Source organism: Manis javanica, chromosome 3 (assembly GCF_040802235.1).
Source record: "Manis javanica isolate MJ-LG chromosome 3, MJ_LKY, whole genome shotgun sequence".
Classification (NCBI taxonomy): Eukaryota; Metazoa; Chordata; class Mammalia; order Pholidota; family Manidae; genus Manis; species Manis javanica.
In genome coordinates this window covers 68,334,774-68,355,614 of record NC_133158.1, presented here as the reverse complement: position 1 = coordinate 68,355,614, position 20,841 = coordinate 68,334,774, and the positions used below count along the sequence as shown (strand labels likewise).

At 39.0% G+C, this 20,841-nt stretch overlaps 1 protein-coding gene across 6 annotated transcripts in view; it reads left to right on the top strand.

Annotated features, from left to right (window-relative positions):
- PHLDB2 (pleckstrin homology like domain family B member 2) overlaps positions 1 to 20,841 on the top strand; it is a 207,338-nt gene that overhangs the window by 178,390 nt on the left and 8,107 nt on the right. For 2 of the 6 annotated variants that reach the window (XM_037017626.2, XM_073231689.1), the window contains exons 10-18: positions 698 to 841; positions 1,447 to 1,632; positions 3,445 to 3,585; positions 4,737 to 4,836; positions 8,371 to 8,391; positions 10,220 to 10,255; positions 11,824 to 12,028; positions 19,594 to 19,684; positions 20,592 to 20,738. In XM_037017626.2, the coding sequence (XP_036873521.2) occupies positions 698 to 841; positions 1,447 to 1,632; positions 3,445 to 3,585; positions 4,737 to 4,836; positions 8,371 to 8,391; positions 10,220 to 10,255; positions 11,824 to 12,028; positions 19,594 to 19,684; positions 20,592 to 20,738 (1,071 nt within the window). The remainder of the gene's footprint in view (positions 1 to 697; positions 842 to 1,446; positions 1,633 to 3,444; positions 3,586 to 4,736; positions 4,837 to 8,370; positions 8,392 to 10,219; positions 10,256 to 11,823; positions 12,029 to 19,593; positions 19,685 to 20,591; positions 20,739 to 20,841) is intronic. The other 4 variants (XM_073231691.1, XM_073231690.1, XM_073231692.1 and 1 more) reach the window with 3 other exon arrangements.

The window sequence follows — 20,841 nt, the reverse complement described above, 5'->3', positions numbered from 1 at the left end:
TTGCTAGGCAAGGCAAAATACCTCCTACTGATGCAAGTTGCTTACAGTGTAGGATTTTGCCTTTGGTTAAAGAACTGTATCTCCTCACTATTTTTAGATTAATAAAAATTAACCAGAATAGATAGTGCTCTTTTTATTCTCATTTGAGATGCCTAAGAGCTAGATTCCATTACAAATAAATTACTGTTATTTTGTCTTAGTACAAAAACCAGTAGCCCTCAGCCCATTTTTACTCATACACTCATCAAGAAACAGAAGAAAAGGTGGAAATCTGAAATAAAGATTTGTGGAAAAGGCCCTTGAATTAGGGAATGAGTGGTTGCATCGTCAGTTTTACATCTCAAATTTTTTTGTGTGTGTGATTATTTTTAAATGTGTAGTGACAGTCTCTCACAGTCAACAGAGTAAATGAATGTTGATACCTCTGGATATTTTTAAATCAAAGGTGTTGGGTTATTTATAATGTAGTCATCTTGATTTCACCTGAAAAATTACTTTTGATGTTTGGAATATGATCTTTTTTTGCAAGATTAAGCACCATATTTAATTGCTGATGATTCTCATAGTGAAACACTTGGTAATACCACAGACCTGGCTGTAACGCTCTAAGCTAACTCCATTGTACTGGGAGCATTAATACTCTCGCATGCCTCAGCTTTGCTTTCTTTGTGTTTAACTTCTGAATTCCTCCTTTTAGGATTATATCAGTGTAAATGAATTTAGTGAGCCATGTGGCAATTCCACGAATCTATCCCCTTCCACTCAGTTCCCCGCTGATGCTGACGCTGTTGCCACTGGGCCGACCACAGCTGTGCTGGTGAGCCAGCCACAAAATAAAGAGGTGTGTTGGCATGACATTTCATTCATTCACTGCTTTCCTCATGTCAAAAATTAACCCATGGTTAACTGAGAATGAGGGTGTGTGTGACAGATACATGTCTGGTTGACCAGAGGGCCAGAGTGATACTGAGTTTGATGAAAAGCATACCAATTTGGGGGTCCTGCTTTCCAAGTACAATACTAGAAACCATGAAACATGGTGCAGAGTGAAATACTAGGAGAAGTAGGTTCAAGAAAATAGAGTATCTTAGCACCCTAACCTTACCTAGTTTTATTAGAAACTGACAGCCTTTTAAAATTGTTGGCTTGAATCACTTTACCAGTTTGATTTTTTGTCCTTTTGTATTTTGCAGTATGGACATTTTTTTAATGCTAAGCTTTTTAAAAACGTCTGGGGAGGAGCAAATAATAGTAAATTTAAAATACCTCCTACCTAATGCAAGTTGCTTACAGTGTAGGATTTTAACAGGAGGATGAATGGAAAGATACTGCCCATCGATTGTGACTACTTGATTAAAATGTAAGAAAACAACCAGCTTCTCAGTTTCTTCTTTTCTTCTTTCATTTCATATGGACACATATATGCTTTCTCTTTCTCCTATAAAGCAAAGATCATCTGTCTGTTCTGGATTTATGTTTCCTTCCACCCTCTCTCTTCATCCTGTCACTCAAACTCCATCAGCCTCTTGGCCTGAAGTCATGGCAGCATCTGTCGATCCTTTCCCCTTAAATGACACACCTCCTCCTCTACCAGCCAAGAAACACAGAAGGCAGCAGCCGGAGGAGCAACAGGTACCTAGACACTGATGTTCAGAGTTGGGGCATTTGATCTTGACAGCAAAGTTACGTATGTGGAATCTTTCTCCAACTTTTCCAAAAATTATTTTTAAAAAGACAAGGTGCATGCTCCTTTGCTGGGAATTTTTTGTTTAAAGGACACTTAGTGTGTTCTGAGGGTGTTGGGTTGTTATAAAGTTTGAGACTTTGTCCTCTCTGGCTTTTAATATGTTAGAGCTGGTTTCATATCCTTATGCATCAGTTTCCATTCAACCAAAACATTGTGACTTATCTCTGGTATTTTTCAAAATAATATTAATCATTTCCGTAAAATCCATGTTATAGAAAATTGCAGTGTCAACATCAAGTATTTTTCTTGAACATTATCAAATCTATGATAATAGACACCACTCCCTTGTATGTGTCAAAACTTGGTAAACATTTTACAAATAAGTATCTCATTTCTCCCTTCTAACAATCCCATGAAATAAGAATTTATGCCATATTGACATTTAGGGAACTGAGGTTCAGTATAAGTAAAAAAGTCATACCACAAGTAGTGTACTTTGGCTCATAGAACAAGACTTTTTATTGACTTATTGACTGGATTTTTTAAATAAATAATTTTTATAAAACTGTTTTATGAATTATAATATGAAATTATTTTATAAATTATAAATGTCCCCCCCTTTTTAGTATATTCAGTGCATATTCATACTTAGGTATTCAAAAAAATCTGTTTGCAACTCCTGTCAACTATCATCAGATTCCTATATGAATTTGGCCCCAAAAGATCTGAAGGTTTCAAAGTCACTAGATCCCCAAATTAGGCAAGCTTTGATTTTCTATGTCTAGTCATTGCATTTCTCGAAGACACCCTTACTATCTGTTGCCTTTGGTTAAAGAACTGTATCTCCTCACTATTTTTAGATTAATAAATATTAACCAGAATAAATAGATAGTCGTAAGGTTAAAAGGCAGATATTTTTCATGATTGGCATGTTTGAAGATTGCTAATAAACTGGGTAACTCAAATTTTCACATTAATTTTTATGTATGTCAAAAAACTGAGCTTAGTATAGAAATGACCAAACTCAAGGAATCTTGAATTAAGAAATAACTTTACTACTGAAGACATTTTTGGGCAAAGCAAAGAAAAATTAGGATAAATTTCAAATGCCAAAAATTTGCCTTAGGAATCTGAAAAAAAAAGTCAGGAGGATTTTTAAATGTGAGAGTTTTCTAAGGGGCTTTTTGACTGAGATCGTTTTTAAATAAAAGAGTAACTGGGAAGGAAGGATGCCTTCCTTATATGGAAACGTGGATTTGGAGTGTTTTTATGGGATTGAAATAGTCCATCTTTAAAACCACTTCCCTGTTCATTTGCTCTCTCTCTCCTTGTCTTCCTTCTCCCTTCCTGTTCTCTCCCTGGGATCTGTGCTGTCACACAGAGCTGTCTAGGCAGACAAGTGGAGAAGCTGCGTACTTGCTTTCTCCACTGGCTATTCCGCCATCCACATGGCAGTCATCACAGTAATTTGTAAGTCTTCCTGAGGTTCCAAAACAGCAGGCACTAACTGAAAGTGAAAGATTCAATTTTTTTTTAGATTATATATTCAGTAACAAATTCTTCGAGGGTCTATGTATCTTACATCAAATGGTAGCCCAAGTCTGTTAGCAAACCCAAGTTTAAGTTGAATAATTTTTTTTCTTTAATTCTGTCTTAAAATTCCAAAGCTGCTTTATAAATGCCTACTTCTTAATTTCTTCAGTAACTTGTTTTGCTTAGTCAAGTTTTGCTATTCTGCTTTACATTTGCATTTAAAGCACTTTAGAAGTCTGGAAGAAAGGAAAAAACAGCATAAAGAAGGCCTGTATCTGAGTGACACTTTGCCTCGAAAGAAAACCACACCTTCCATATCCCCACATTTCAGCAGTGCTACTATGGGGAGAAGCACCGCCCCAAAGGTAGGACATGGGGTGAACCGTGGGCCTCGCATTTAGTGAGTCTTCTTGTCCTTAAGTTGACTGACATGCAAAGGCTCTTAGAGAAAATGCCAACTAGTAAACCATTAAGTTGCTTGTTAGGCAGACATGTAATGAAATTATATTTTCTATCCCTCTCAGAGGACATCTGGAATTACACATTCTGGGACCAAAGAACAGGGTCCAGGATATTTTCCACCATCACCACACAAGTGGTGGGTGGCATTCACTTATGTGACAGACTTCTGTTGGCTGTATCCCTGACCTGAAAATTGTAAGATATAAGCTCTGGATTCCAGGATTAACAGCAACAAATATTTTTGGGTCATTTCTATGAGCCCAACCCTATATTAAGCCCTTTATGTGGATTGTCTCATTTTGAGATCCACCAGAGTTACTAATTATTATCCCGTTGTACATGTGGATAAACCGAGGTGTGTAGAAGCCAAGTGCCCTCAGCTGGTCAACAGTGAAGCTGGAATGTGATCTGGCCCTTGAGCCCTCACTCATGTTCTGCTGACATGCTGGGGATGGGGTCAGTGAAGGAAGAGGGAGAAAGGCCAATGAAAAGGATGTTCTTTTTAGGCCCTTTCCTTGCCCTTACTCAGACAAAAACTTTGTTTTCATCTATTCTATAAACTGGTATTCCAAGCATATCTTAGATTAGAGATTTTCTATGTAAGAAGAGTGCCAAACCCACTGCGGTAGTTGGCAGGTATCTCCAGCTTTCAGCCCCCTCACTAGCTGTGGAGGATGGAAACTGGCGCACTCGTTAGTAGCAAGTACAGGCCTTCTCTGTCCTCGTGCATGATGTGCATGTGTTCTTGTCCCTGTGTCTGCCCTGCTCCTTATGCATGAAGAACTTTGAGTCCTTCTCTAAGAAGGTTTTGGACAGTTTTTTTAAAAATCTGCCTTCATTTTGGAACTGCTGCCACTGGAAGAATTGCTGTGAGGTTGAGATTCCCATGGAGCAACTCTAGAGGGACAGCCACTGGCCTTTGCCCTATGCCTCATAAGACTCAAACCCACTTCCCTGCCATGTGCACTTAGACAGGAGCCACGGAAACAGGGATGTGGCCATGTTCTAAAGGACCATTCGGCCTGTCTGAAGTATTTCCTCCTGGTTCTCGCAGGCTCACCTGCCGCTGGGACAGAGCAACAGCTGTGGCAGCGTGCTCCCTCACTCCCTAGCAGCCATGGGCAAAGACTCAGAATCTCGGAGGATGCTCAGAGGTATGTACCCTTCAGTCAGTGTTGTATGCTCAGCATCAGAGTTCGCGGAGAGGGGATGAGAGCAGAAGTGAGGATCCTTAGTGAGGGGATCGACCAAAGTCCTCACTTTTACTCTGAATGAGTCTCCTTTGGAGACAGATATGGATCTCCTTGTTGTCCTAAGGTAACTTTTCCTATGACACATATGGCTGGGAAAATGTGCTTTATAGAGTCAACATAATTCTCAAACCAGAAAGGCCCACAGAGAATTACTAACCTCCCGGTTTGGTTGGTAGGAAGAAAAGATAGACCACCGAGGTTCAGAGAGATTACCAGGGAATTTAGTTAAGTTACTCACCTCGTTTGTGGCTGAGTCACTCTGTTGAATCATGTGTTAAGGAGTCATTGAATTGTCACAGTAAACAGAGTACTAGTGACCCAGGACATTCCCTTAGGCTTTTTAATGTGGTCTGGGCCTTTAGTCTTTGGGATCATAGGTTTTCAGGTAGGCTGACTTTCAGCATATTTTATTTGTAATAATGCATTCATTTATATTGGGGTTCTCAAATAACCCCATTTTTTTTCTGGCTTGCTTTCTGGGGATGGAAGAAATTACTATAATGAGGTTTCAGAGGTGAGCTTCTCATTGAGAGGATTAGATTCATTGTGTTAACACAGTCATTTAGGTCAATAACTTATATTGGCCCTAACTTTTGAGCAGGCATGCTGATGGATACCAAGAATGCAAATGAATGACATGATCCTTGCCTTTGAAATGCTAATCATCTAATGAGGAAGAAAGGCACATAGCAGATGTTTTCAATAAGATGTGATAGATACGGTAATGGAGTTATGCCCAGGATGAAAATGGGGATGCTGATGGAGTAATGGACATTTGCTCTCTAAATGCATTCATGTGTTAGGATTTGAAACCCTTCCCTCCAAGCAGGTTAGGATTCAATTTTGACTGCTTGATCTTGCTGCTAGTGGTACTAGGTGATAATCACTGGTTTCCCACCAGAAAAATAGGAAAAGAAAAACAATACAAATTTAAATTTTGGTGTGTGTATATATGCATATGTATATATAAAGAGTATGTTATATATATATATGTGTGTGTGTATGTAATATACATAAATATCACTTGAACGAGGTTTTCAAATCATTAGCTAGAAGTGATTTAAGAGTTAATAGAGCTGTCGTATTCATGGAGGTTTATAATGTATGAGAGGTTTACAGTGTTAACATTTCAATTAAGTGCATTTGATTGAATTAATTCTTAATAAGCTAAAAATTTAACTAATTCTTAATACTAAAAATGTCATAAACACAAGTGAGCCTTTATATTTTGACTTTCATTGTGGATCAAGTCTATGTTCTGTTGAAGCATTTTTCTGTGATATTTATAGACTTCTTTTTAAATGTATTTTTCCCACCAGCTAAAGACATCAAAGCTTGGATTGGCCACAACAATGTTAAAAATATTTTCTTAAAATAGAGAGGGAGAATAGCTCTCATATGAAATGGAAAGATGTGTGTAAATCAAGAGTTGTTAACATTTAACATTGTTGTGTAAGAGGGTTCTCGTTGCCATGTGTGAGGATATAGTGAAACAGAAGGATGTTTCACCTCTTTTTCTAATCTCTTTTTTCCCCCTCAAAGAATGGGAATCCTGATGCGAGGTTCATAGAGGAAAACTGAGTCAGTTCCTTTAGGCCACATGAAGGACATACTCTCAGTCGATTCTTGACCTTGACCTATCTTTCTGCTGTTATTCTGAGAGGCCTTTAGCCCATCTGAGAAGACTGCAGCTTCAGTCTTCAGTCTTGCTGCAGCTCTAAAGTGGTGTTCCTCTTAAAGAGTTTCATTTGGTGCTGATGTGATGGCTTCTGAGGAAATAGAGAACCATCACGTGTGTGTTGATCCAAGTGGATGTGACATGTTTTGGGAGACTGGAGGAGGTGGGGTCAGGGACTGCAGTTCGTAGAGCCACAACAGACTGTAAAATGGGCAAGATTTTCCACTAAGCCTGTACAGGTGGTCCACAAAGACCAGGAGGGATGAATCATCATTTCATTTAAAACCGTTTCACTAGCACTTGGCGGTTTCATTGAGGCATCAAATGCAAATAAAAAATCAAATTCCATGGTTTTGAAAAAATTGGACCTAGCACATTTTCATTAACTCAAATTATTAATAGAGTTTATCATTTATTTGGACTTACACAGTTAACTTAAATGAACTTTTTTTTTTTGCTGCTCACTCATAATGGATATGTTAAGGACAATGGTGTAAGTATAAGCCTTCCTTCACTCAGCACTGTTTTAATAGAACTGACAGTGAGAATCATACAAACAAAGATCTTTGAGAGCAGAATTTAAAGCAAAGAGCCCAGGAACCCAACTCTTAAAATTGTAAGGGTTATTGGCTTTTGTACAACTTGTGAACTCTTCCTTTGTACGCTTGGAATGAATGAAATCTTTGTCCTTTTGTCTTCTGTTAAATGCAGGAAAGTCCAAGAAAGGTATGACAACCTCCTTGTGTGGTGTTTCTGTTTCTCGCAAATAGTAAGGTCATCGCCAAGTCATCTTTAAGAAATGATCAGATTTAAAACTGTACAATGGGGCATTTTTATTACAATGATTATTCCTTTTACACAATAGAGAAAAGTTGTTGCACATTGCATGCAACACAATACTGCGTACAGCTGCTGTTCATTCACAGGCAGCTGCAGGACCCTCTTTGTTTGGTTTCTTTATTACAAGGTCAGCCCGTACAGGAAACATGAGTGCTGTGGAAGCACTGTTTGTAAGATGCAAAATCTAGATAAAGAAAAGAGTGGGCATTTGAGGTGCCTAGGCTAGGTGTACGATTGATGTTTCTCCTTTATAAAGGTCAGGTATAAATAAAACAGGCTACATGAGAGGATGTAAGGATTTAGGAGGCTCCAAGTATTCATTCCACGTAAGCCTGTTTTCTAAGACTTAGTGGAGAAGGAAGAACAGGTTAAATGTCTGGCTTAAATAATTGAGATGCTTACTGTGCTTAGGTGGCAGAGATGTAGAATGTTAGAGGCCTGACTTGCTAGAGAGTTTGGTACGCTGTGCTGCAAATAAGTGAATGGCGTTTTTTAAACCTTAGCTCTTAAAAACTCTGTTACTGTCTGCTTGGAAAAAAGAATTGTTTTATAGCTGTACTCATGTTTTTATTCTCCTTATTTTCTGGTTGATGACTATGTGGGAAAGTTTTTATTTTTCCAGTAACAAATCTTTTTTGACTAACTGTGTGCATGTGTCATAAGCTTATTATTATTTTTTTAACTCCTCAAGTTATCTCTATAAACTCCAGTTTAATCTAAAAATGTGAACATCTTGATACCATGCCTGTTGGTGTGGTATTGTTACTTAATTCTGTTAATGATTGCATGTTGGAAGTGTTCTGTATTTTACCTGTCCCCTTGTCATCTTTTTTGATTTTGCATCTTTTTCCCTTTCTCTGTCATTCTCCTTCATTCCTGACTTGTACCTTCATCTTCCGACTGTGGACTGTGGTTAGGAAGAATGAATTTCTCAGCAGGTGAGCTATGATAGGCTGAATTGTTAGAAATGCTGATTAATTTAAGCCCAGGTTGTATTTTAAGTCATCTCATTTTCTTTATGAAGGCCCAGATAACTGTTTTAAAGTATATAACACACATTTGGAAGAAATCAGCAAGACTATATGTCCTATAATGCTTAACTCACAAGGATTTTTTGAGTCCAATTGGCCAGAATTCATAGCGATCGGCATTTAAAAGAAAGCAATATAAAGGGGTCTTGCACATCCAATTTATTGCCTCTTTCAGGCAGTAAAAGGTTTTCTTGTATGTGCTGTGCTCAGCTCTCACTTTATAAACCTTATAAACTTCCCCTTCAAATGGTTATTTCTGTCTGACTAGACAAGATCTAGAGCATTTATAAGACCCTTTTTACTTTTAAGTTGCTGTCCTACTGCTGAATGTTACTCTGGCTACATAAAAAACAAAATAAAAAAACGAGTAGTCTCAGGGGGTGGGAAAGTCTCGTTTTTCCCAGCCTATGTACTTTGCCCCCCACAAGGCAGAGGCATTCCACTTCCTTCAGGTCTTCTCTGTAAACTTAGATTTAATCTAAAAATGGGAACATCAAATCTTGTTAATCTGGTCCTGTTCCTTTACAGAGTCAATGATTGCATGTTGAAAGTGTGGTACATTTTTCCAATTTTATTTAGCCACTAATAGAGCTGGAATTTATTGATGAGAAAATGAATTCATTCAGACTCTACTTCATGACATTCATATGCTAAATACATCGGGATGCTGTGTGATCAGGGCTCACGTGTCCCCTCCCTGATAAAGCTCACGCCTCTTCTGTACCACCTCACTGCACCAGCCTCCTGCCAGGTGCCGTTTTAGTCCCCTGCTTTCCTATGGTGTTTCCTCTTTTGAAAGAAGTACTGTACCATTGGACAACAAGGCCAGAGTGAGCCTGCATCCCAAAACCAGCATCAGAATCACACTGGTACCATTCAGAGTCATGAGAAAGAAGTCCATGCCCTTACTGGCATTTGCAGGGATAATTGTAAAGAAGGGAGGAGGCTGAGCCAGGTGGCTGTTGAGTTCATTGCCATTTGGGAGAAATGAGCAACTCCATAAGTTAGAACATTTCCACTCATGGAGCCACAGGATACAAAAATCCTGTGTTGGAAAAGCCGTGCTCATTAGCAGCAGCCTTTTTCATGTAAGGTGCCCACAGAATGTAACGCGCTTGTCCTGCCACTGGAATGATGGAAGATTCTCTCAGATGTAAGGCCAAGCCTCTGCAAAGAGTAAGGTGATCTGGAGTGCTCATGTACACAGTCTTAGCAAAGCATGCATCGTACTGGGTGTATTGTGCCCACATAAGAAAAATTTGGGCCACTTTAGATCACTGTCTGCCTCACCCATAGGTTGTCAATTCATTGTTGTGTTCTGTGATACTTTTGAAAGAAGAAAATCCTGGAATATTTGAGGAGCAGGGCATATGGTTGCTGGAAGAAGAAATACATTCACCTGTTTTTCTTCTTTTCTGAGCAAGTTGGTTGCACCGTAGGGATTGCATTGCCTTGTTATGAGAAATGGAAGGGAAAGGGTAGGTTGTCGCACATGTCATCACCAAGGAGGTAATTCTTATGTATTGGAAATTATGTGGCTGTCTTTTAGGGATTTGTCATTCATACTAAGACAAGGAAATGCCTTAAAGGAGTTGGTGCCAACATGGAAATGTTCTTTGCCAACAAGCCTTTTTAGAAAGCATAAGGAAAGATGTATGTATGGCCTTTTCAAATAATTTCTGCTTTTTTTTTGTCTCCCTCCTTTTACAATGAATAATTGGAAACAATTTTAAAGGAGCAGTTAATAATTTCAAAAGATCAAGTATCAAAGGTAAATATTTAGTGATGAATTTTTTTTGCTGTTCTTAAAAGGCACAAGCTCCATGCTTATGAACGTACTGACTTTATTTAATGCTTTATGCATTAATCATTATGATTAATGATACTCTGAAGTCTCACTGTGTTATTTTATGCTTTGCATCTTCCCTTAGCTAAGTGATATGTAGTTTTTACATACATGTGTGTGTTACTGATTTATAACTACAGCTTATGTTAAGGAAATTATGTTATTTTCCCTGAAATGCCTTCATCTGAACTAACACATTTTCACTTAGATATCTAAAACTGCTGCAAATACTAATGGCATATAAACTCTTTATGGAACTAAAATCATTTCACAGAAATTTTCTGTGTATAATGCTTTGTTAAAACATATTGGACGTGGTTTCTGTTTTTAAATTGAAAGGTGTAATCAGCAGCTGTGAAGCTGTTTGAAATCACTTTCCTTCTTTCGCCCTCTGGCCTGCTTCTTGGCCATTTCATTACCAATTAAAACCTCATTGAAATGGAAGCAGAGCCCAAGAAAAAAGGCAAAAATCAAGCAGTCCAATTGTAAACTCTTAATAGGCCTGGTAGTAAAGTTGATAGGGAGAGATTGCAAACTACAATGCTAGCCAGAGGAAAGTTATTGTCGTGGATTGAGGGATTTGTTTAATAGCATGATTCCTGGTTCCTGTGTATATGGTTAATAGAGAATTCAGAGGAAGAACCTGTGATTCGCAGAGTCAGCTACCAAAGAACATGCCATAGCAGTGGGCACAAACAAAGCCAGTGACCCAATGTGCCTGCTGACGAGGCACAGGGTTAGGAAAACACCAGTTACTGAGGGTGCCTTTGGTCTGGTTGATGTGAATTGTGCATTTCCATACAATTGCTACCATCAAGTAGCTGAAGGCTGATGGTTAAGGTGGAAAAAGAAGAGACTTGTATATATAGGAATTAGGATCATAACCATTGGGAGGATTGTTAGCTGTTGGATGTTTTAAATAAGTAATTGACAGAGAAGGGAAATTGAGGGAAAAAAAGAATGAGAAAAAAAGTGCAGTTCAGATCGTCATCAGATTAGTGATGACAGGAGTGCGATGCAAGTTTCCCAAATCCTACCCCTGGATAATCCACCTGCTGTTTTATGAAAAGCTCGAGGATTCTGTGAAGTTGAAGACCATTGAAGAAATGACTGTCCTAAGACCCTGGTGTTGCTTGTCACTAGGAGTCATCTTGCTCTGCTTGACCCTCGCTGCTCTGAGAGGATTCAGGCCCTTTGATTGTGTTTCTTTTGCTTTGTTTTTTATTTCTTTGTGTACTGATGCATTATTCTCAGTTGTGCTGAGATGTAGGAATGTCTTAGGAAAGTGTGAATGATCCAGTGATGAGAAAGATGGCTCACAAGATGACTTCTTTGAAGCCCTTGCGTGCACCGAGCATGATGTCGTTCTTTGATCTTCAAAACAAATTAGGCCTGAGTTTCATGGGCAGATGTTTTGCGTTGCTGTTTTGAGTCTTTTAAGATCTAAGAACGAAAAATGAGGCACACGAACATATTTATGGTTCTTTCCTTAGGATATAATCACCAACAGATGAGTGAAGCACAAAGGCAGAAATCTGAATTTTACAACCGCACAGCCTCTGAATCAAATGTCTACTTGAACAGTTTCCATTACCCAGATCACAGCTACAAGGACCAGGCCTTTGATACCTTAAGCCTGGACAGCTCTGATAGCATGGAGACCAGCATATCTGCTTGCTCACCTGACAATATCTCCAGGTAAGATATATTTATTGGAAATCCACCTGCTGATTTCAAAACGTAAAGCTGTCAATTTGGGGCAGCATATATGTACAAGCCCAGATTTCTGAGACATAAAAAGCCTACAATGCAGGAGAAGGTTGGTTGTCTTGACATCCTTTAAATCCTGTGTGACTTAGCCAGTCAGACATCGGAAAATCCATTTTTCTCCTATACTCTATTGCTTTGCATCTCAATTCACAAATAATCTGTGCTTCAAAATTATGGGCCTTTCTTGGTTGACTCCAAGCTTTGTTAGGAGTGCTTTTGATTAAATGAAGAAATAATTTCCAACAATAGAATAAGAATGTTTAAGGATTTCTTGTGCTTAAGATTCATTAAAAGGAAAGCTTTAGCTGTTCTGCATTTTAAAATTTGTAAGCATTTAACCATTCACATTTGTGTTGATACTTAGAAGCAAACTAAGGTGGTCTCCTGGAAATACAGCCACAGGCACATCTGAAATGTAGATCTAATCATGGGACCCCTCCTCTTCAGAAGCCTTGATGATGCCCTAACACATTTTGAATGAAGTCAGACCCCAGAGCCTGGCATTCTAGATCCAGCTCAAGTCCCCATTCATTGTCTTCTCCTCATATACCTCACAGAAGCTCTGATTAATTGAAAGGGCAGTGAATTCCCAGATCTCTGTGCTTTTGACCATCTTGGTCCTACCCCTGGAATCATGTGGTTTGTTCATTCATTCATTTATAGGCTCCGTCATGCCACAGATGCTTACAGAGTGCTCTGTTGTCAGTGGTGGGCTAGAGTTGGACCATACTGGCTGGCAAGTTCTAGCTGTGCACATCTCCTCCTAATCAGTGATGATGTGTTGGTAGTGTGAAATAGGCCACAGTGGGAGTATTTACTCCATATAAATTGACATTTGCTTAATTTTCAGGGTTTTTATTTTCCTTCAGAGAGCTTGTTGACCAGCATACCACTGTCTACAGTCAGTTCATCCTTTCATTGATTTATTCCCTCAACCTGTGCTTACTGGGCACTGATAACATCTCTGCCATCCCCAGCCTCCTACTGCCATCTGAGCTTGGAGAAACTCCCCTCATCTTTCAAGTTCATATAAAACCTGGAAAGTCGTTAAAATTTCTCCCCTTAAGGCCTTTTTCTTCTGTTTTTCCATTTCACTTAATGCTTTTTTCTAATAGGTCATTGATCACATTATAGTATAAAAGTTTTTCTTCAATAAATAATTGGTAAATTCCTCAATATCAAGGAGGAAGTCTGATAATCTTTTGGTCTCCACACCTAGCAAAGATCTTGACATATAGTAGGTATTAAGCAAGTGTTGGCTGGATAAATAGGAGAAGTAAAATTGGCATACTTTCAATTTTGATATTTTTCTGTGTTCAATCTATTTTAGTTGACTTAAGAACTATTATGATTTCAACCCAAGAAATCCAAAATTCAAAAAATGTTAATTGAGGACACATAGGTCTCAAATGAGAATGTCTAATGCGATAGTTGCCATGAAGCAAACTCCCCTTTATTGGAATGAAGTCACAGGCTGGGAGCAGGAAAACTGTGGTCTTTGTGCTTGACCTGAGAACTTTAATCTTGTTGCTCAAAGCAGGTCAAAGAACTCTCTCAGTCTCAAATTGTTAGTCTGCCAAATGGAGAGATTGTTTTTTGAATACAAGGGGATGATGGGCATTTAAAGCATTTTGAGGGAAAATAACCAGCGTGTAAGTATAATCTCTTTCTTTACAAAGGTTTGAATAATTTGCTCTCTCCCCACCCTAAAAATAGGAGTGACAGAGACAGGAGACAAGTAATGTCAGAAAGCTATACTTAGCTTTGTGTTAGTTGATGTTTCATAAATGAAAAGAATATGAAAGACACAAATGTAACCAGACATTATAGCCAGGAAATTTTGTGGGGGAAAAGAACGAAAAGATAAGTGCTCTCCATTCAGTGGGAAACAAGAGTACAGTGTGTTTTAATTCTGGCATCAGTGGGTGAAATGTTAATATTCCTGGAATATATCCTACCAAAGAAGGGAAGGAGTTCCTGAGCAGCCCTGAGAACTGCCTTGCTGCTTGACTCGTGGGAATGACCCGAATTTAAGGATGGAATACGTAATAAAGAATAAAGGTGATTGTTTTTGCTGCCACCGTTATTTAATGTTTGAAGGGCTAGTATTTCACTTTATTCAGTGTTACAAGGTGTAGTGTCGCACTCTGTAAACAATTTAATGTGACGATTTGGGGAAAGATACCTGAGTGTGTGGAGTGGTCTGCTGGCAGTCAGACTGCCTGTCCTGCCGGAGACGCCCCAGTGCTGCGGGACGCGTGGCCCAGACCCTCGAGCCGCGCCAGCAGCTCCCGGAGCAGGTGCTGCCCGGGCATAAAGCCTGGCTCTGTGCGCGACTCTTCACAAACGGTAGTAAACTGACCGGTTAAATGTGGTCCTTTCGAGTAAGGGCACAACAAAAGGGAGCAGCTCAGCAACCCTTCCGTAACGATGAAAGCAGGGATGAAAGTCGATGTTAAAGAAGGCCCCAGCCTCGTTCCCGTTGTGGCCACCCGAGAGGGACTGGCTTCCCTCCCGAGCTTCTCCCGCGTCTTGCACTTAAGGCATCCTTTTGGAAACATCACACTCCTTTTTGCTCTTCCCAGATAACTGCGAACATTTTGTAACAATATTCCTATGGTGAACTCTTGATAGCTTACCTTTTTTTTTTCTTTTTCTTTTTGAGCCATCTTTAATCAATTAATACTCTGAGCGTTTTCCTATCTTGATGTTCTCCATTCTCCCTTCCCGCCACTTCTTCCCCTCCAGAAATTAAAAGTCAACATGCATAACGCCGAATTATCACTCCCCAAGCCCCCTCTCATATTTAATGGTGGAAAACAGCAGCAGGCCTTCAGGGAGGGCAGGAAATTACCTAAAAAGGGACCACTTCAATTACGCTTAACCAAGCATCAGAAAGTTCAGATCTGTACACTTAAGCACAGTGACCAGCAACAATTTAATTTATTTTACTTGCTCACCCAGTCCCTTTTTCTTAGTTTCCAAAAGTAGAAACCGAGAGTGGTTCTTCTGAGCATGCCAGATTAAGAGCATGCCAGCATTATTGTAGAGCGATCATTCCTGGCAGGTGCTTATGTTTGGCTGTGATCATTTTCCACAGTTACTTCACACAGGTCTGACCCCGTGGTGCTAGCAATCATAGATAACCAGTCACCACAGTGAGAAATTTGTGCTAGTATTTACTTCATTGTGCTGTGAGATCCTCTGAATGTCAGGAAACTGAAGCCAAAGTCGAAGATGCTTATAAAAAAGAGAGAAAAAAACGTTTCTCTTCTGTGCCACCACCGACCTTAAAAAAATTCATGCAGTCCTAGGATAAGTTTGTACTCATAATGATGGGAAATCGTATGAAAAACATCAGGAAAATGTGTGAAAGGAACTATGTTTGCCATGTATATGATGACAACACATCCTTAGTGAGAATTTTTGGAAGACAGCTAGAAAGAGAAAAGACTAAAAATTTTCTCTAAGATTTTTTAAAATTATGCATTAAAATACCATGAAATTATATGTATATTAAAGAGGTAATTCCATGCTGAAATTCTAGCAATATAAATTTAGTCTCGTGGCTTATTATGTCACAAAAAGCTATTTGTAAAATTATAGAATTACACAGAGTTGTGGGTACATTTCCCTTCTGCTTTTTGTTGAGACATCATTTTTGTCCATTATAAAGTTACTTGAGTCAGACAATGTATTTGCTTTCTCAGCATCATTACTTATATTGTAAAGAATATAAAATTAAGAAAACAGGTATTAGGTCTTAGAAAACAGAAACTGAGAGTCAATTCTGAGTAAAATCTACATTTCGCTGAAATTACTGATTTGGCTAATAGAATGTAGTGTTCTAAATACCACTTACAATGACACATTTTATTACTGTTGCCATTACTGATTTACTAAGCCCTGACCTTGTGCTTCGACTTTGAGAAAATGTTGGAGAAGTTGATGGCTCAATATAGCTTAAACTCTGGCAGTCGGGGGGGCAGGAGGCAAGACTGGGTATGGAGGTCAAGGAAGAGCAATCTGTGGCTGAAGTTGGTGATAAACTGGTGATTTAACCACATATTCAGATGCTTGCTAATCCCTTCATTTTAGGCAAAGGTTTGTGTTCTGCTTTCTACCCTAGTGAACACCAAGTGTATGCATTTCATTCTGGGGAGTTCTCTCAGAAGAGCAGAGAAAACTTACTGAGGGGGCAGCCAGCCGTCCAGGGAACCAGGTATCAGACCATGTGAAAATGGTTAGGAAGTGTTACAGAAGAGAGGGCTTGTTCTATTTTCCTAATACTTAAGGAGCCACTGAGTAGAGAATGATCAGACCTTTTTTTATAAGGAGTAACAATTTGCTTAAACTGAAACAATATTCGAGAACATTAATTGGACCATGAATATTCATGGACACTGGCTCTCCATTGAGTGGCTGTATCAGCTCACTGAAGGCAGTCTTAGAGAAGCTGTATGTGTCTTTATGGAGAATTTTGGTTTGTTCTGTTTTGTTTGTTGCCTATTTATTTCTTGTATGACAGTGTTCCTGTGTGCTTTTCTTTCTTTTCATGTGTTTGCCTTTGCCTCTAAAGAGAATTTGCCTTAAAAAGCAAATTCAAATTTTGCTGAAAGTTACTGTTCAGCACCAAAAACCTCAAACCTGCTGTTTAGGTTCCTTTACCCTTAATGGAAGTTTGGGTTTTCTTTATGAATATAATTTTTACCAAAGTTGGTTAGATATAAAAGATATCTTCAGTTGACAGACAAAAATAGCAGAACATGACTCAAGTAAGCAAGTGGGCAGAGCTCACCGTCTTTCTGCCGTTGACTTCGTCATTAGCATTCTTACAGCAGGGACACAGCAGATCAGAAGCTTATGCCTGCCTTCTGAAGGTCGGAAGTTGGAGCTAGGAAACAAAGTACTACTCCTCAGGATGGGCTGGAGGAAGGGATGATGAGGGTCAAGCATTACAAAGCTTCTGTTCAGTAACTTCATACTCTCTTCGGATGGGAGGTCTAAGCCAAATGGCACTGCATCTGCTTACATTCGCACATGCCATGGACAGACAAGCCTGGACTGCTCCCTAAGTTGCTATTGTACTTGGGTTGGCTTTTCACTGTAGGTTTAATTCCGACAGAAAAAAAAAAGCATCAAGTGGTGGCAATTCAGTATCATAGAGCAGCAAACGTTCTGCTGAATAGAAGGGGTTTACAGATCAAGGAAATATTAATATCAACAAGAGCAAAAGGGTGGCTGTAGAGAACAAGTAGGTGTCCATGAATAAAAGTTAATTTTTTAAACAAAAATAACCAAGGTAATTTTTCAAGCGTAGAAAGTATAGTTTTAAAATAGAGGTGACTTTAGGTGCCTAAAAGTTATGAAGACATGAAGTGGTAAATGTTAATGTGTACTTTCTATCAATGTTTTCAGGAAATCCAGCTCATTTGAGCAAAAATCAAGACATTTATGGGAACATTACCAAATAAACTAACAGAGTGTAACTGGCAAGACATTAATTAAAATACTATAAAATAAGCAGAAGACACCCTGAAAAATTCTATGAAATGAACAGAAATATTTAAAGATGGATACATGTTTGGAAACTTGCCCCCAGGTTATGCCCAAATTACAAATATATTGAAAACCATGGACTGAAAATATTTGTTTCTAATCAAGTTATTTCCAAACATTCACTGGGATAGGTTTCACATGGCTTCAAGGTCCTACTTAGGCCAGTGAGTGGAAGTTGTAGGAAGACAGATTTTTGATTAAACTAAGTATCAATAAGAATGCTATCTAAACAAGAAAGGAATGGACACAGCTTCCTGTAACTAACAATGTTCAGGCACAAGCAACATGAAAAACTGGGCATGTTTTAGAAAGAGCTAAGAAGCAGATAAGGATTAGACTATTGGTGAGTTTGTTTTTAATTGGTGGGTTTTTAAGACCTGTGACTTAGTGAAGTTCAATGTGAATTGGAGACATGAGATATAAATATATGTGTGTGTATGTATGTATGTATCTAGTGTCACAGCCAACACTATAGAATATTAGTACAGTTTTGTGCTATTATATGACCTGCATGTTTTTCTCAGGCTTTTTCAGTTGAGCTGATGCAGTTTGCCCCATTTCCATCCATTCAGTTGGCTATTCTCAATAAAGGAGATAAAGAATTTCTGCATGAAAAGTAAAGATTTTTTTCTTTAGTTCTTGCTGGTTGAAGAAAACATAACTTCCCCTTTTGTACCAATAGTTAATGGAAATAGAAGAAATTGCCACATTTTCTCTTTCTCAGAAGAAAACACCTGGCTAAAAATTGACCCATGGTAACCCTGGGAAGTACGGCCCAATTGTTAAACTTCTAAAGGATCCAGCATGCCTAAGGTTGTCCCTCTCTTGATGGATACATTTTGTCATGGGGCTGGCAGTACTGATTTTTTTTAAGACAGTTTTTGTAGAACAGTTTTAAGTTCAGCCAAGTTGAGAGCAAGGTACAGTGATTTCCCAGACACCCCTGACCCCACACATGCAGAGCCTCCCCCATTGTTAATATCCCTCATCAGAATGGTACACTCTTTATTTTACAAAGAATGGACCTACACTGGCACATCACAATCACCAAATTACACATATATCCCATGGTTCACCTTGGGGTCCACCCTTGGTATGGTACATCCTATGGGTTTGGGCAAATGCATAATGACCTCTCTGCATCATTTCATACAGAGTGTTTCTATTGCCCTGAAAGTCCTCTGTGCTCTGCCTATTCATCCCTCCCTCCCTCTCTGCTTCCCACTTCAAACCACTAATCTTTTTACTGTCTCCAGTTTTGCCTTTTCCTGAATGTCACATAGTTGGAGTCATACAGCCCATAACCTCTTCAAATTGGCTTCTTTCACGTAGTAATATACATTTCAGGTTCCTCCATGTCTTTTCATAGTGTGAAAGTCACTTCAAACCTTAGGGGTCATCTCCATGAAATCTTGGTGATAGCTTATTGGTCTGATGTCTCTGAACAATTAAACTAATGGGAAGGACTAATGGGAACATTGCCAAATAAATTGACAGATTATAATTGGCAGAAAAATTAATTAAAACATGTAAAAATAAATAGAAGACACCGTGAAAAATTCTGTAAAATGAACAGAAGTATTTAAAGAGGGAAGGACCCCCACAAGCCATAATTTGTAGACTTTGGAGGAAGCGTTTTGAGAACACACTTCATAAGATTTGGCTTCGGTTGATTTTATTTATGAATGAAGCACTTTACTTTGGCATCATTTTCCTTGCCTATGTTCTGTCTCCTAGACTGAGGCAAGTCAGTACCCCTACAGTTCTGAGACTTGAATTGATTTGCTGCTCAGGCTAGTGACTCTCGAAAGTAACATTCTTTAAATTGTATTTTGTCATACACTTTTCTGGAACCTGTGTGTGTGTGTGTGTGTGTGTGTGTGAAGAGACATCAATCTGAAACTATTCTTAAAAGGCTTTTGTGTTTTTTTCAGTGCCAGCACTTCAAATATTGCCAGAATAGAGGAAATGGAGAGACTTTTGAAGCAGGCTCATGCAGAGAAGACACGGCTGCTTGAATCCAGGGTAGGCTTAATATCTTTATGCTGGAGGTCAGTGATGTGGTGGTCAGAATACCTTGCACTGGATATCAGGAAACTGTCCTTTGGCTTCAGTAAGCAATGTGACCTTGGAGTAGTCATGCAGCCTTTCCTGGCCTCATTTTTCTTACCTGAAAATTAGGAATATTAGAGAGAGAGATGATCTCTAAGGCTCTTCTCTTCCCTACAATATATATATAGTGTTGACATGGACTGAAATGAATGCCTTGTGTCACATTTTCCCTTTGGTGGACACTCTGCCTGCCAAGCAGCAAGGAGGAATGTCATTATTTTATTCTTGCTTCCTTGCCAGATAATGTTAACTGCACTATTGTAATATTAAAAATCCCACATTATTGTGCATATGTTTCAAGCTAGAATATGAACTTCCTTAGGAATCCCCCAAATTCCTTTGCATCCTGCCTTAAAGGGCACCTCCTTTCCTCTTCTACTTCCCCATGTGCTTCCTCTGTGACCTTCAGCCAGGAAGCTGCAGAGCAACAACAGGAATCGGAAGGCCCCATGGCCGTCATTTAGAAGACAGAGATGGAAAGAAGGGCTAAATGTCATGACTGGTGTGGGGTGACAATCTGTGAGGCTTTTTATTAAAAATGGGGAGGTTATCATCATCAATATGAAATAACTCAATATAGTCATAGCTGAATTTTCACTTAATATTCCATTGCTGATTAAACATAATTGTTGCATTTCTACATAGGTTGATTTTGGAAGCTATGAGACGTTATTATGGGTATTTTGGTCTAGGTTATGTATTGTAAGAGCCTGGGCTATAAAACCAAGAATTGTCTAGGGAGTACTTTCTTTTTGATATTAGTTGGAATACTCGAATATAACCAGTATGTCTTAAAATTTGTTCTGCATAATGATATTAGGAACGGGAAATGGAAGCCAAGAAACGGGCTCTGGAAGAAGAAAAACGACGCAGAGAACTCCTGGAAAAACGATTGCAGGAAGAAACTAGCCAGAGGCAGAAGTTGATTGAAAAGGAAGTAAAAATAAGAGAGAAACAAAGGGCACAGGTTGGTCGCTAGTCTGGATAGATTGGAGTGGGCTGCCCCCTGGCGGTCATTCTGTAGAAGCTGGTCCTGCCGCGTCTGAGGATGCCTTCTTTGGCAGTGCGCA